This window comes from Podarcis erhardii (genome assembly GCF_964252035.2).
Source record: "Podarcis erhardii genome assembly, chromosome: 15".
NCBI lineage: Eukaryota > Metazoa > Chordata > Lepidosauria > Squamata > Lacertidae > Podarcis > Podarcis erhardii.
In genome coordinates, this window is record NC_138505.1 from 12198576 (window position 1) to 12211325 (window position 12750).

Genomic DNA, 12750 nt, shown 5'->3' on the forward strand with positions numbered 1-12750 from the left:
TTAGGCAATCACACCCCACAAGAACCTTCCCAGACACCCCATGGTAGGGATAGGCAAATCTGTCAATTCTTGTTTCCCTCAGTTTCTTATTTTTTTCCAATCTTAAGTTCAATTATTCACATTTCTACGTCCATTTGCAACTGCTTTTAAAAAAGAAAGAAAAAAGTCTTCATGACAACTCACTGGCATTTGAGTGTTTTTTACAAAGCAGTTTTCTCCAAACAAAATGCATTTTTTTGCGCTTTATTTTCTGCAATATAAGCATTTTCACACATACTTTACCCCAAATTATGCATTTTTCTACACATTACTTGGCTGGAGGACTGCAGTGCAAAACACAGAGGAGTGTGAATCTCCAAAGAGGGTTGTGTTTTTTAAGTTTCAGGAAGTTCCAGTTTGGTAGGTTGGCCTCTAGAAGTGAACTAAACCAAATTTCTCTTCCGTCCCTACACCAAAGCAGGGGAGGAAAGATGCATAAGTTTGTGACAAACTTTCAGCAAGTGTACAGGTGCAATACAGTTGTGCCCCGCAAGACAAACGCCTCGCAAGATGGAAAACCCACTAGACGAAAGGGTTTTCCATTTTGGAGGCGCTTCGCAAAACGAATTTCCCTATGGGCTTGCTTTGCAAGACGAAAATGTCTTGCGAGTTCCTGCGGGGTTTTTTCCCCTCCCCCCCTTTTCCTAAGCCCTAAGCCGCTTATCAGCTGATCCGCTAAAAGCCGCTAAACCGCTAATAGCGCTAATCCGCTAAGCTGTCAATGGGCTTGCTTCGCAAGACGAAAAAACCGCTATACAAAGAGCCTCACAGAACGGATTAATTTCGTCTTGCGAGGCACCACTGTACTATCATGGGTTCCCCACCCCACCCCCATCCTGGGAATTGTAGTTTGTCCAGGGCACTGAGGCTTCTCAATCATGGCGACATCTGTTCAGACATCTACTCTGTTAAAAGCCCAATGCTAACATAATTTCCTGGGAGAAAGGGAACAACAGCTATGAAACTCATTCACACTTTGTGTGGCTATTCGCCTAATCTGACTCACAAGGCAGGAGGAGTTTTGTGCGTGTGTGCTTGGGGACAGGGGTGATCAGGAGAACATGCAACAGGAAGTAGACCTGGTGCTTGGAGCCAGAGTGGATGGGAATGATTCTGACCTGTCCACCCACTCACAAGGTGCAGTTCTGGAAGATTAAAGGAGGACAACCATAACAGGCACACAGGTTGAGATGAGGCTTCCAGTGATGCTCGGGGAACAGGAGTATAATCCTGCTGCCAGGAGGAAGGCTGAGTAGGGGAGCACCATGCGGAGAGGAGAGCGGTGATGCCAGGTTTTGTCCCACTGGAAGCAAGAGACTGTGTTGGCACAGCAAAGGGGGTGGCGTTCCTAGTGTCTATGGAAACGGGGACAGAGCCCAGTTGGCAGCATAGAATGGGATACCGCAGTGCAGAGGGTTTGTGCCAGGGCACACAAAAAGGCGGGCACTTAGCACCTCACGGAAACAAAAGCCGAGACGCTTTGGGTTTCACTCTGCTGGGCACAGGAGGAGAGGAACAAAGAGAACTGCACCAATAGGTCGGAAACTTGCTCCAAGACAGGCTTAGGCCTAGCCCTAGCCTTAGACAGGTTCACCTTTGTCCTGGGTCAGGCTCAGCAGGACCATGGGCAATCCTGGTGGCTGGCCCGTGTTGGCACGGTGCCGTGCCCGAGGGCGCATGCGGCGGGGCAACCTGGCAGAAGGTGGCCCTCCGTCGCTCAGCGCATCTGAACTCTCGTCAATGAAGGCCAGGTTTTCACCCGCGTAGTCTATAGGCCGCAGCTGGGCCACACGCTGTGCAGTACCTGGAGATGGGCGCGGGGATGGCAGTGGCGGTGGCAGCAGCGGGGGTGGTAAAGGCGGCAGCTGCGGTGGCAATTGCTGCTGTGGTGGCAATTGCTGCTGTGGTGGCAATTGCTGCTGTGGTGGCAATTGCTGCTGCGGCAGTAGCAGTGGCGGCAATACCTCTTGGCTGTCCCCCTGCTGCAACATGGCCGAAGGCGACAGCGGCTTCCCTTTCAAGGTGCCCACTCTGTGCAGCTTGTCTGGAAACGCCATGTTTGGGACACGGAGCTGGGAGGCCACGTTGCCCGTCCAGGAGGCAGCGTGCGCCGTCAAGTCTCCCATCTGTAGGGAAATAGGAAGGGGGGAGATCTAGTTATGACAGAAAATTCCAAAATCCATATTGGGGGAATGTCTTTTATTTATTCAAGCAAAAGGTCAGAAAGCAGAAAGGTGGGGAGAAAAACCTATTAGATGCCACTTAGGAACATGCAAGAACTTCTACGCTAAAAGATCTATCTAGTATAGCATGTTATTTCCCCTAATGCAAGACATTTCACATGTTACTGTTATGCACACATTTTTATATACATTTTTGTAAATGCTGGTTGGAGAGCTGCATAGCTAATTTCGGATAAATGCAAATTCTAAAGGACTATGAGGGATATAGGAACACAGGGTTCTGTCTTATACTGAGTCACACCAATAGCTTAGTATTGTATACCTTCCAACATGACTCAGATGAAAATAGGGACATTTCTCATTCCCCCTGCAACTGATCCTCCTCAACCCTCCCTTTGTGTTTGTGTTTGTGTGTCCACAGCAGAGCATTTCATATCAGAAGGGGGAGTGCAGCCACTGCCACACCAACGGGACCCAGCACACATGCCCTCCACCATCCTGAGAAAACCCTTAATCCTGGTTTTTTTAAAATTTTATTCTTTAGCAGATTTATAAATAAGGAAACACACATCAATAAATAATTTTTGGGAAATGGCAAGATTAGATGCGGATGCACAAAGCATTTTTTTTTAAAAAAAAATCAAGACTCCTTGTGCTCTGCTCGGCTCCCCCTTTCTTCCCACCCAGGGCAGCCCTGCCCCCTGTCTGCCCCTCAGAGCTGGCACATCACAAGGAACTGGGCCTTGGCGACAGAAGCCTCTCCTTCTCCTTGCCCAAGGGAGGAGGCCAGCCATGGAGAGGCAATAGGATGCTGCCGCCGCCATCTCTCAGAACAAGTGCTGCCTCATCCTCTCCCCTGAGCTAGGCAGTGGTGCCGCTGGCGGAGGAAATAGGGACATTCCAGAATCAAATTAGAAGCTGGGATGGCTTTTGTAATTCCAGGACTGTCCCTGGAAAATAAGGACACTTAGAGGGTATGGTATTGTCTACATCAAGTGTGGGGAACCTTTGGCTCTCCAAATGTTGCTGAACTACAATTCCCAGGAGCGACACTACGCCTGGTCAATGGCTAGTTGCAATTCAGCAACAGCTGGCGGGCCCAAGGTTCCCCACACCTGGTGTACACTGACTGGCTGTGGCGCTACAGGATTTCAGATCGGGAGTCTCTCCTAGGCCTATCTGGAGCTGTTGGCGATTGAACCCACGACCTTCTCCATTGAAGGTAAGTGCTCGACTCCTGAGCTGCAAGGATCTTTGAGTTTTGGTTCTCAGCCCTTGACTCCTAGTGCTTGAATCTCTCCTGCAAAATATTTATGCTCCAGAGGCAACTTTCAGCGGTCGTTTTGCTGCAGCTGATTTTCACGTCTACCCCTCTGAGGCTGCATGAAGAATTATTTCTTTTTGTTTGCCCTCAGCTGACTGCTGACATGCCTGCTATACCCATTGCATCGCTGTTGAGGCAGTTCCCCCTCGCACCCATGCCCAACAAGGCCAGCCACAACTTGGGTACGGTAGGAAATTGTGCTGAGCAGCAGTTAAGGGGCTACTGCATTCCCTGCCTTGCAAACTGCTTCACCACCAAATAAAATTGAGACCCGCTGCAAACACGTACAGTGGTGCCTCGCAAGACGAAATTAATTCGTTCCGCAAGTTTTTTCTTCTTGCGAGTTTTTCGTCTTGCGAAGCACGGTTTCCCATAGGAATGCATTGAAAATCAATTAATGCGTTCCTAGGGAGACCGCCTTCAGACCAGATCCGGGGACAGTCTGTCCCCGGACCTCTTCTGAAGGCTGGCGGGGGGGAGAAGGACTTTTCTCCCCCCCGCCAGCCTTCAGAACAGCCTTCTGAAGGCTGGCGGTGGGAAGAAAAGCCCTTCTCCCGCCGCCAGCCTTCAGAAGAGTTCCTGCAGGGCTGCCAAGGCTGCGGATAGCAGCCAGCAGAGCGCCCCTCGCGCGGGGCAGACATCTGCAGCTTGGGGAGCCCTGCGGGGAACTCTTCTGAAGGCTGGAGGCGGGAGAAGGGCTTTTCTTCCCACCGCCAGCCTTCAGAACAGCCTTCTGAATGTTGGCAGTGGGGAGGAAAACCTTCCTCCCACCGCAAGCCCCGGGAACAGAGGAGAATCGCTGTGCGCCTTCTCCTCTGTTCCCGGACCTGTCCTGAAGGCTTGCGGTGGGAGGAGGGCTTTCCTCCCCACTGCCAACATTCAGAAGGCTGTTCTGAAGGTTGGCGGTGGGGAGGAAAAACCCTCCTCCCACCGCAAGCCCCGGGAACAGAGGAGAATCGCTGCGCGCCTTCTCCTCTGTTCCCGGACCTCCCACCGCAAGCCTTCAGGACAGGTGCTGCGCTTCCCCGCTGTCCCCGGAGATTTCCCTATGGGCTTTCGTCTTGCGAAGCAAGCCCATAGGGAAATTCGTCTTGCGAAGCCGCTAAAAAATCGGAAAACCCTTTCGTCTTGCAGGTTTTTCGTTTAGCGAGGCATTCGTCTTGCGGGGCACCACTGTACATATTTCTCCTTAACCAACCCCTACTTCCCTTCACTGTGCCTGGTCCTGTTTCCAGGCGGGTGGGTGCAAAATGCCACCAATCATTTCCAGCTGTTTTTATTGCCTTTTGTCTGAACGCCAGGGTCAGTGAGAAAGAAATGGCTTTCAATTAGGCAAGCCGCTTAATGAGTTTATGCGCAAAATTGATGCCATCTGCTTTTTTAATTGGCAAAAGGGGAAATGCTTCAAAACTTGGAGGCAGCAGATTCTCGCCTTCACTTTGAGTTATTATGGAGCACCACCAGCACAAGGAATGCTGTGTGTGTTTGGGGGTGGGGATGAGGAGCACTGTAGAAACAAGGCCCCCAAATTTTTGTTTATTTATTTGCTTGCTTGCTTGCCTGCCTGCCAGCTGTTAACAGTGGCTTGATCTGCAGACTTCTACCTTCACACTTCCTAGATGCCTTGCTCAAGTTGCAATTTGAAGGGCAATAGAGAAGGCCAGGTTCGCTCCAGACGAAACACAGGCTGCAAACCAGGAGCGTGGGACTTTTTTTTCAGCTCAAGGGCCACATTCCCTTCTGGGCAACATGGATGTAAATTTTGCTTTGCTCTACCTTCCACACACATTAAAGCGAGGCAACTAAGAGGCATGAACAGAGTTTAAGGAAACATTCCAGCCAGGCAAAAACCCTAAAGGAGGATGAGTCCCAAGGGCCAGATAGAAAAGGCTGGAGGGCCACATTAGATCCCCAGACCTGAGGTTCCCAACCCTAAAACAAACCTTGGTTGCTGCTCAGGAGTTGGCCTGGACTGGAGAGAGACAAATCATGAGGCTAGATTCGGACAACAACTCTGGCTTAGCTCACAATGGCACAGCAGGAGAACCAGAGTAGGGGAGGAGCACAGCAGTCAGGATATCATCTCCATTGTGGAACCATGCTAGGCCACGGTTTGGGTTAGTGTTCTGTACAAACTGGGCCAATACTGGTCTATATGAACAAACAGCCTTTGACCTAAGATCTAAGGTGGCTTCTAATGTATGCGTCAGAGGTTACACCATTGGCTTTTGGGAATTGTAGACTTAACAAGAGAACCTGGAGGTGAAGAGGGAAGGTGTGTCAGAAGGAAAATGGATATTGATTTGTATATATTAGTAACTTTGTATTAATGTAACCTTTTTACAAGTAGTGGTGTGTTTTTGTAATATTTTGTTTGTTGTCTGTTGTTGCTTCCATTTTTTGTACACTGCTTAAAGATAGTTCTAATATATTAAGCAGTATAGAAATTAAATAATCAGTCAGTCAGTCAGTCAGTCATCACCACACCACCATAACAGGGAAATACAGGGAGAAGGTAATAACAGGTAGGGTTGCCAGACCTCCAGGTCTGACCTGAAGTCTCCAGGTTTGCCTGGCCTCCTCCAGGTTGCAGTTGGAGGGCTTGAATCTTCAGGTGAGCTAGAGTAATAATAATAATATTATTAATAATAATAATAGGAGGAGGAGGAGGAGGGTGTCCACTCTCATTCTCTTCCAACAAACCTCCATCTGCAGGTCCTGCCCTGTGACATCACCAGGAATCTCTCCTAGGTCTTGAAATCTCAGGGTCTGGGATGCTCCTGACCTGGAAACCCTAATAATGGGGGTTGTGGAGGACATGGAGATGATACTTGAAGCACAGTGTCCTCACCTCAGCTCTCGTGCGCCGGGACAACACCCTCAACCAGTTGCCAATCATAGTCAAGATGGAGGCAAAGTAGGCCAAGCCCAGCAGAATCCAGACCACCACCAATGGCTGGTACCACAGGTATTCTTCGCTTTTCGTATCACCTGGAAGGAGCAAAGTTTAAGGCAAGACAATTTGTAATGAGCACTCCCATCACCACCAAAACCAGTTACTCTCCACCTTAGTACAGAGGGAGGAAGAGAGAGGCGAGGAGGTGGTCCAAAGAGACTTGACTGAATCACCTTGCTGAAGCTAAGTTAAGATAATGTATGGTCAATGCCTGGATGAAAGGCTGTCAGGAAAACCCAACTAAGTTCTCAATTGGAATAAACCAGTAGGGTAGCATTTTGTACTAGTCTTAGGCCACATCCACACCAAATATTTAAAGCACTTTAAACAGCCCTGGCTTCCCCCAAATAATTCTGGGAAATGATAGTTTGTTACAGGCACTGAGAGGAGACCCTTATTCCCCTCACAGAGCTTCAGTTCCCAGAGTTCCCTGGGTAGAGGGGTTGATTGTTGTGATGGGATAATGAGCTGCTTGTGCGTAAAAGCTTGATCCCTCTGGGGTTTGGCTGGTCATCCAAACCGAGGCACTAACGGAGCCCCCAAAGCATGACTCCGTCAGTCGCTGGTAGAATCTGACAGTGGGCGTCTACGGAATTTATGCCAACATAAAAGCTGTTTGACGGACATGCGCCTTCGTGACTCTCTGCGTGACAGTTTCCGGCGAAGGGTGGGAGTTCCCAACGGGGGTCCCGTTACCTCTCCACTACTCTCACTGGAAGCATCCCAGAGCCTCCCCTCCGCTGTGACTCCTGCACTCCCCCTGCTGGTTCCCTCTTCTGCTGCAGATTCTCTCCTATTCTCCTGGAGCCTGTCCACCACCTGTCTCTCCGATGGCAGTTCCCTGACAATTGTGCTCTGGGAACCACTCTCAGGGTCAGAAAGGGGAATTCCAAAGCACCCCACCCCACTGGGATCACCCCCTTCATTTCGCCCCACGACACTCACCTGCCACATAGTCGCCAAATCCAATGGTGGTCAGCGTGACGACCACAAAGTAGACGCTCTCTAAAAGGGTCCATCCTTCCACTCTCTGGAAGATGATGGTGGGCAGGGAGACGAAGAGGAGGCAGCCAATGAGGATGAAGAGCAAGGCTGAGAGGACCCTCACAATGGTAGCACTGACCTGCCACTTCTGCAGGGAACAGGATGAAAGAGAGGTCAATGTTGAAAAAGCCAACAGGTGATCCAAGAGGCAGCCAACTCCAAAAGGCAGCCATCCAAGAGGCAGCCAAGTGCATTTCTTTCAAACGGCCTGTCTAGACTACAGACTGCCAATATGCTGCCCTGCAAACACACAGGGGGGATTCTTGGTGCCCACAAGGTACCCTTCTCCCTGATAAAATTGGGGAAGGCAAGCATTATACTGCAGTCAACAAAACAGGCTGTGGTGTGGCGTGGTATGGTGTGTGTGTGAAATGCCCATAACTGTTTCTCCAGTTTGCAGATGTGCCGAAACAGGACTCAAAAAAAGCTGGCGGGAAGTTCACAGAAGGGCACTGGCGCCAGCAAAACAGGACTTTGCAAGCAGACGACCTGAGTCCTTCACAGTAGAATGAGCAGGTAAAGGTAAAGGGACCCCTGACCATTAGGTCCAGTCGTGACTGACTCTGGGGTTGCAGCGCTCATCTCGCTTTATTGGCCGAGGGAGCCGGCGTACAGCTTCCGGATCATGTGGCCAGCATGACGAAGCCGCTTCTGGCGAACCAGAGCAGCGCACGGAAACGCCGTTTACCTTCCTGCCGGAGCGGTACCTATTTATCTACTTGCACTTTGACGTGCTTTTGAACTGCTAGGTTGGCAGGAGCAGGGACCGAACAACGGGAGCTCACCCCGTCGCGGGGATTTGAACCACCAACCTTCTGATCAGCAAGCCCTAGGTTCTGTGGTTTAACCCACAGCGCCACCCACAAGAATGAGCAGGAGGTCCCTGAAAATAAAGGTGGGCAGAGAAATGTACAAGTGGTGTTGGAAAGGCTGGAGAGAAGCTGCCTTCCAGGCGAGGGTTTTGCTCACCAAGAATATGTCCTCCACTTTGCCAATGGCTTTCCGGAGAGACGATCCCAAATGGTCCCCGACTCCTGCCAGCAGCATGCCAAAGAGAGGAATCCCCACAAGGGCATAGAAGATACAGAAAAGCCGGCCAGGGTCAGTCTTGGGGGAGATGTTCCCAAACCCTGTTAGGGCAGGAGAAAAGAGAGAGGCAGAGAGAGAGAGTCAGCAGAAAAGAGAAAGTGCTCCTCGATATTGATCCAGATTCTGTTCTAACGCTCTGGCTCAGACTACTCCAACCAGGCACCCTCCAAATGTTTTGGACTACAGTTGCCATCAACCCCACGTAACAAAGCTGCTATAGGCACATGGTCTTATTGTACTTATTTTCTCATTGTGAATTAGGTTCTTGGCTTTTTAAAAAGCAAGTTTCTAGTCTTTACGACTGTGAAAACAGCCCTGTGGGCCACTGAAGACACATATGCTTAAAAAGGCAATTTTTATATTTGGATATTAATTCTGTTTTTGGTTTTTAAAAAGCAAGTTTGTAGTCCTCAAGGTTGTGAAAACAGGCCTGAATGTGTGTGTGCAATGTCTTAAAAATACCTTTCCTTGCTTTTACATCTGGATGTTTTATTAATTCTGACGGCTGTTCTGAAACTGTCATCGTGATTTGGGATATTTTTTTCTGCTAATACTTTGAGTACTGCAGATTTGACTGAACTGTGGATTGTTTTATATTATTATTACTGGTTTTTGTTAGCTGCTTATAATTTCTTCTGGAAGATGGACAGGATATGTTTTTTTAAAGAAGTACATATACAGCAAACAAACAAAACTGAGGGGTTTCCCCCCCCCCACACCCAGTGGTGGCAGCAGATTCAGGGCAGAAAAAAGAAAACACACCTGTTCCAAAACATACCACTAACTTATGGAATTCACTGCCATAAGCTTAGACAGATTTCAAAGGGGGTTAGACAAATTCACTGAGGTGATCGTTTAGCCATGAAAAAAGAAACAGAGCTTCTCAGTTCAGAAGCAGTCTACCTCTTGCCAGGCAGCAAGAACAAGAAGAGGACCAATGCACTCCTGTCCTGTTTGGGGGGCTTCCCACAGGCATCTAGTTGGCCACGGTGAGAACAGGGTGTTGGACTAGATGGGTCTTGCATCCTTAATACTCCGTGGGGTAGGAAAGATGCACTCTTCATATCCTCAGAAGAAACCTTTGCTTCTTTACTCTTACCCTTGTCATTGTTCCAGGGACGAGGCCTGGCTCAAAACAAAATGTTGCACAAGGATGTACGCACAGAAAATCCAGCCCCCTTGTTCCATTTCTGCTTCCTTAATTTTTGGAGAAGTGCCTGGATCAGCCTCTGTCCCAATCCTGCAGACTCCAGCAAAAATAAGCAAAGCCTCTTAGCTTCTTTGCTCAGCCCCGGGTTGTAAATCCTTTGTGTGGCTCCCTGGCACCGTCTTGAAGCTGCAGCCAGCTGGCTGCATTGATCACCCTGATATACCCACTCCTAGGTCAGTTATGCAGGAGGCAGCTATACACACAGCCAGACCAGGGGTCCATCTAACTCAGGCACGTCCAACTCCCAGTCTACTCACAGTATAAACAGACTGGCTGTGGGGCTCGAACTCATGGCCCTGAGATTAAAAGTTGCATGCTGTACCAACTGCGCTATCTCAGATAACCAACAACACCTGGAAAGTCCACAGGTTCCACCTTCCCACTTTACACCTTGGTAGGCACACTACCTGCCAACCTAGCAGTTCGAAAGCACGCCAAAGTGCAAGTAGATAAATAGGTACCACTCCGGCGGGAAGGTAAACGGTATTTCCGTGCGCTGCTCTGGTTCGCCAGAAGCGGCTTAGTCATGCTGGCCACATGACCTGGAAGCTGTACGCCGGCTCCCTCGGCCAATAAAGCGAGATGAGCGCCGCAACCCCAGAGTTGGCCACGACTGGACCTAATGGTCAGGGGTCCCTTTACCTTTACCTAAGTACATTTAACATGTGATCCCTGATCGGTTGGGACATGTGGCTAGCATGGGGAACCTGTGGTCCTCCAGATGTTGGGCTATGACTTCTGTCTCTGCGAGAGATTTGCAAAACACTCTGAGGGCAAAAAAAGCCAATGCAATTCTGGGCTGCATCAATAGGCGTATAGCATCTAGATCAAGGGAAGTAATAGTGCCACTGTATTCTGCTCTGGTCAGACCTCACCTGGAGTACTGTGTCCAGTTCTGGGCACCACAGTTCAAGAAGGACACCGACAAACTGGAACGTGTCCAGAGGAGGGCAACCAAAATGGTCAAAGGCCTGAAAACGATGCCTTATGAGGAACGGCTAAGGGAGCTGGGCATGTTTAGCCTGGAGAAGAGGAGGTTAAGGGGTGATATGATAGCCATGTTCAAATATATAAAAGGATGTCACATAGAGGAGGGAGAAAGGTTGTTTTCTGCTGCTCCAGAGAAGCGGACACGGAGCAATGGTTCCAAACTACAAGAAAGAAGATTCCACCTAAACATTAGGAAGAACTTCCTGACAGTAAGAGCTGTTCGACAGTGGAATTTGCTGCCAAGGAGTGTGGAGGAGTCTCCTTCTTTGGAGGTCTTTAAGCAGAGGCTTGACAACCATGTCAGGAGTGCTCTGATGGTGTTTCCTGCTTGGCAGGGAGTTGGACTCGATGGCCCTTGTGGTCTCTTCCAACTCTATGATTCTATGAAAATAACACTTGGATCCATGCTGAGCCAGGTGCCACAATTGGTTCAGGCTCCTTGAAGGGCCCTGGACCATTCATGAATTATACCTTGTGGGGTCAGCTTCAGTTGTTGCAACCTGAGGGTGTGGACCGGGCGATTATGGCCATGAGGCCAACAGCATCCCTACCCATAATGACTGCCAAATCTAGCAGGAGGGGATTGATTGGATAGACTCAATGGATGAGGCAATGCTGCGCCACTGGAAGGAGTTATGCCTTCTGCATTGAAAGAGGCAGTGGTGAGGCTCCTCCTAAAGAGGTCCTCCCTAGATGCAGATATTTTGGAAAACTATATTACAGTGGTACCTCGGGTTAAGAACTTAATTTGTTCTCGAGGTCTGTTCTTAACCTGAGGTACCACTTTAGCTTATGGAGCCTCCCGCTGCTGCTGCTCCGCTGGCATGCAATTTCTGTTCTCATCCTGAGGTAAAGTTCTTAACCTGAGGTACTATTTCTGGGTTAGCAGAGTCTGTAACCTGAAGTGTCTGTAACCCGAGGTACCACTGTACTTTCCTGGGCAAGGTGGTTGGGGGTGGCAAAGGTAAAAAAGGGTAAAGGACCCCTGGACGGTTGAGTCCAGTCAAAGGCAACTATGGGGTTGCAGCGCTCTTCTTGCTTTCAGGCCAATGGAGCCAGCGTTGTCCAGAGACAGCTTTCCAGGTCATGTGGCCAGCATGACTAAACCGTTTCTGGCTCAACGGGACACCGTGACAGAAGCCAGAGTGCATGGTAACACTGTTTACCTTCCCGCCACAGCGGCTTGCTTTCGAACTGCTAGGTTGGCAGGAGCTGGGACAGAGCAACAGGAGCTCACTCCGTCGTGTGGATTCGAACCACCAACCTTCCGATCGGCAAGCCCAAGAAGCTCGGTGGTTTAGACCACAGTGCCACCCGCGTTACCTTTGAGGATGGTGGTGGCAAATCAGCAGCAGGTATGCCTAGATGAAACAGATTATCAAATCCAGGGCTCAATACCGGGCCATGGCCTGACCTATGGTGGGGCGTAGCAGCAGCACTACCACCATAGAGATAAATGGCAAAACCTCATTTTAAAAAATTAAGAAATGGGTGTCTAAATGCACGCAGGTGGCTCCCAGGACTGGCAGGAGCTTTCTGTAGTGTTTCAGACCTGATAATACCAGGGATTGAACCTGGGCCTTTTTGCATGCAAGGCCCGTGCTGCAAACACTGCGCCACAGCCCTTGCCAGGCTTCCCTGTAGCAAAGCAAGGAAGATACCCGCACCTTCCCTCTGTCTCCTCCCTCCTCCCCATAAGACCCCAGATACCGATGGTGGTGATCACGGTGCCAGCGAAGAAGAAAGCGCTGCCCATATCCCAGTGCGAGCTGTTGGCGTTTGTGCTGTTGATGGCAGGCTCCACTCCGACGCCCATGGCATCGCCCACTTGCTGAGAGGAAGGGCACAGGAAAAGGTTAGGACCAAGCCACTGAGGGCCCAGCATTCCAGCACAGATGTAACCCCAGAGCACTGA

General features: G+C 49.9%; 2 protein-coding genes across 6 annotated transcripts in view; both read right to left on the reverse strand.

The window, feature by feature from the left end:
* The window catches only part of LOC309329834 (uncharacterized protein), a 129955-nt gene that overhangs the window by 85204 nt on the left and 32001 nt on the right, over positions 1 to 12750 (reverse strand). The gene's annotated exons all lie outside the window — the stretch shown is intronic.
* KCNK4 (potassium two pore domain channel subfamily K member 4) lies at positions 850 to 12741 on the reverse strand. 2 transcript variants are annotated; one of them, XM_081842324.1, is made up of 5 exons: positions 12546 to 12741; positions 8516 to 8676; positions 7448 to 7634; positions 6398 to 6537; positions 850 to 2165 (listed from the first exon to the last, which is right to left on the reverse strand). In XM_081842324.1, the coding sequence occupies exons 1-5, from the start codon at positions 12718 to 12720 to the stop codon at positions 1620 to 1622; spliced, it is 1209 nt and encodes a 402-aa protein (XP_081698450.1). In that variant the 5' UTR covers positions 12721 to 12741; the 3' UTR covers positions 850 to 1619. The 2 variants fall into 2 exon arrangements, with proteins under 2 accessions (XP_081698450.1, XP_081698451.1); XM_081842325.1 differs by lacking the exon at positions 12546 to 12741 and adding an exon at positions 9539 to 10621.

What these genes read in the sequence shown, in the direction of transcription:
- KCNK4 (XM_081842324.1), bottom strand. Translation starts at nt 12,720, where the DNA reads ATGCTGGGCCCTCAGTGGCTTGGTCCTAACCTTTTCCTGTGCCCTTCC. An exon ending in CACCGTGATCACCACCATCG is followed by an intron (nt 8,677 to 12,545) that starts GTATCTGGGGTC and finishes CTGCCCTAACAG; the next exon opens with GGTTTGGGAACATCTCCCCC. An exon ending in CCCGGCGCACGAGAGCTGAG is followed by an intron (nt 2,166 to 6,397) that starts GTGAGGACACTG and finishes ATTTCCCTACAG; the next exon opens with ATGGGAGACTTGACGGCGCA.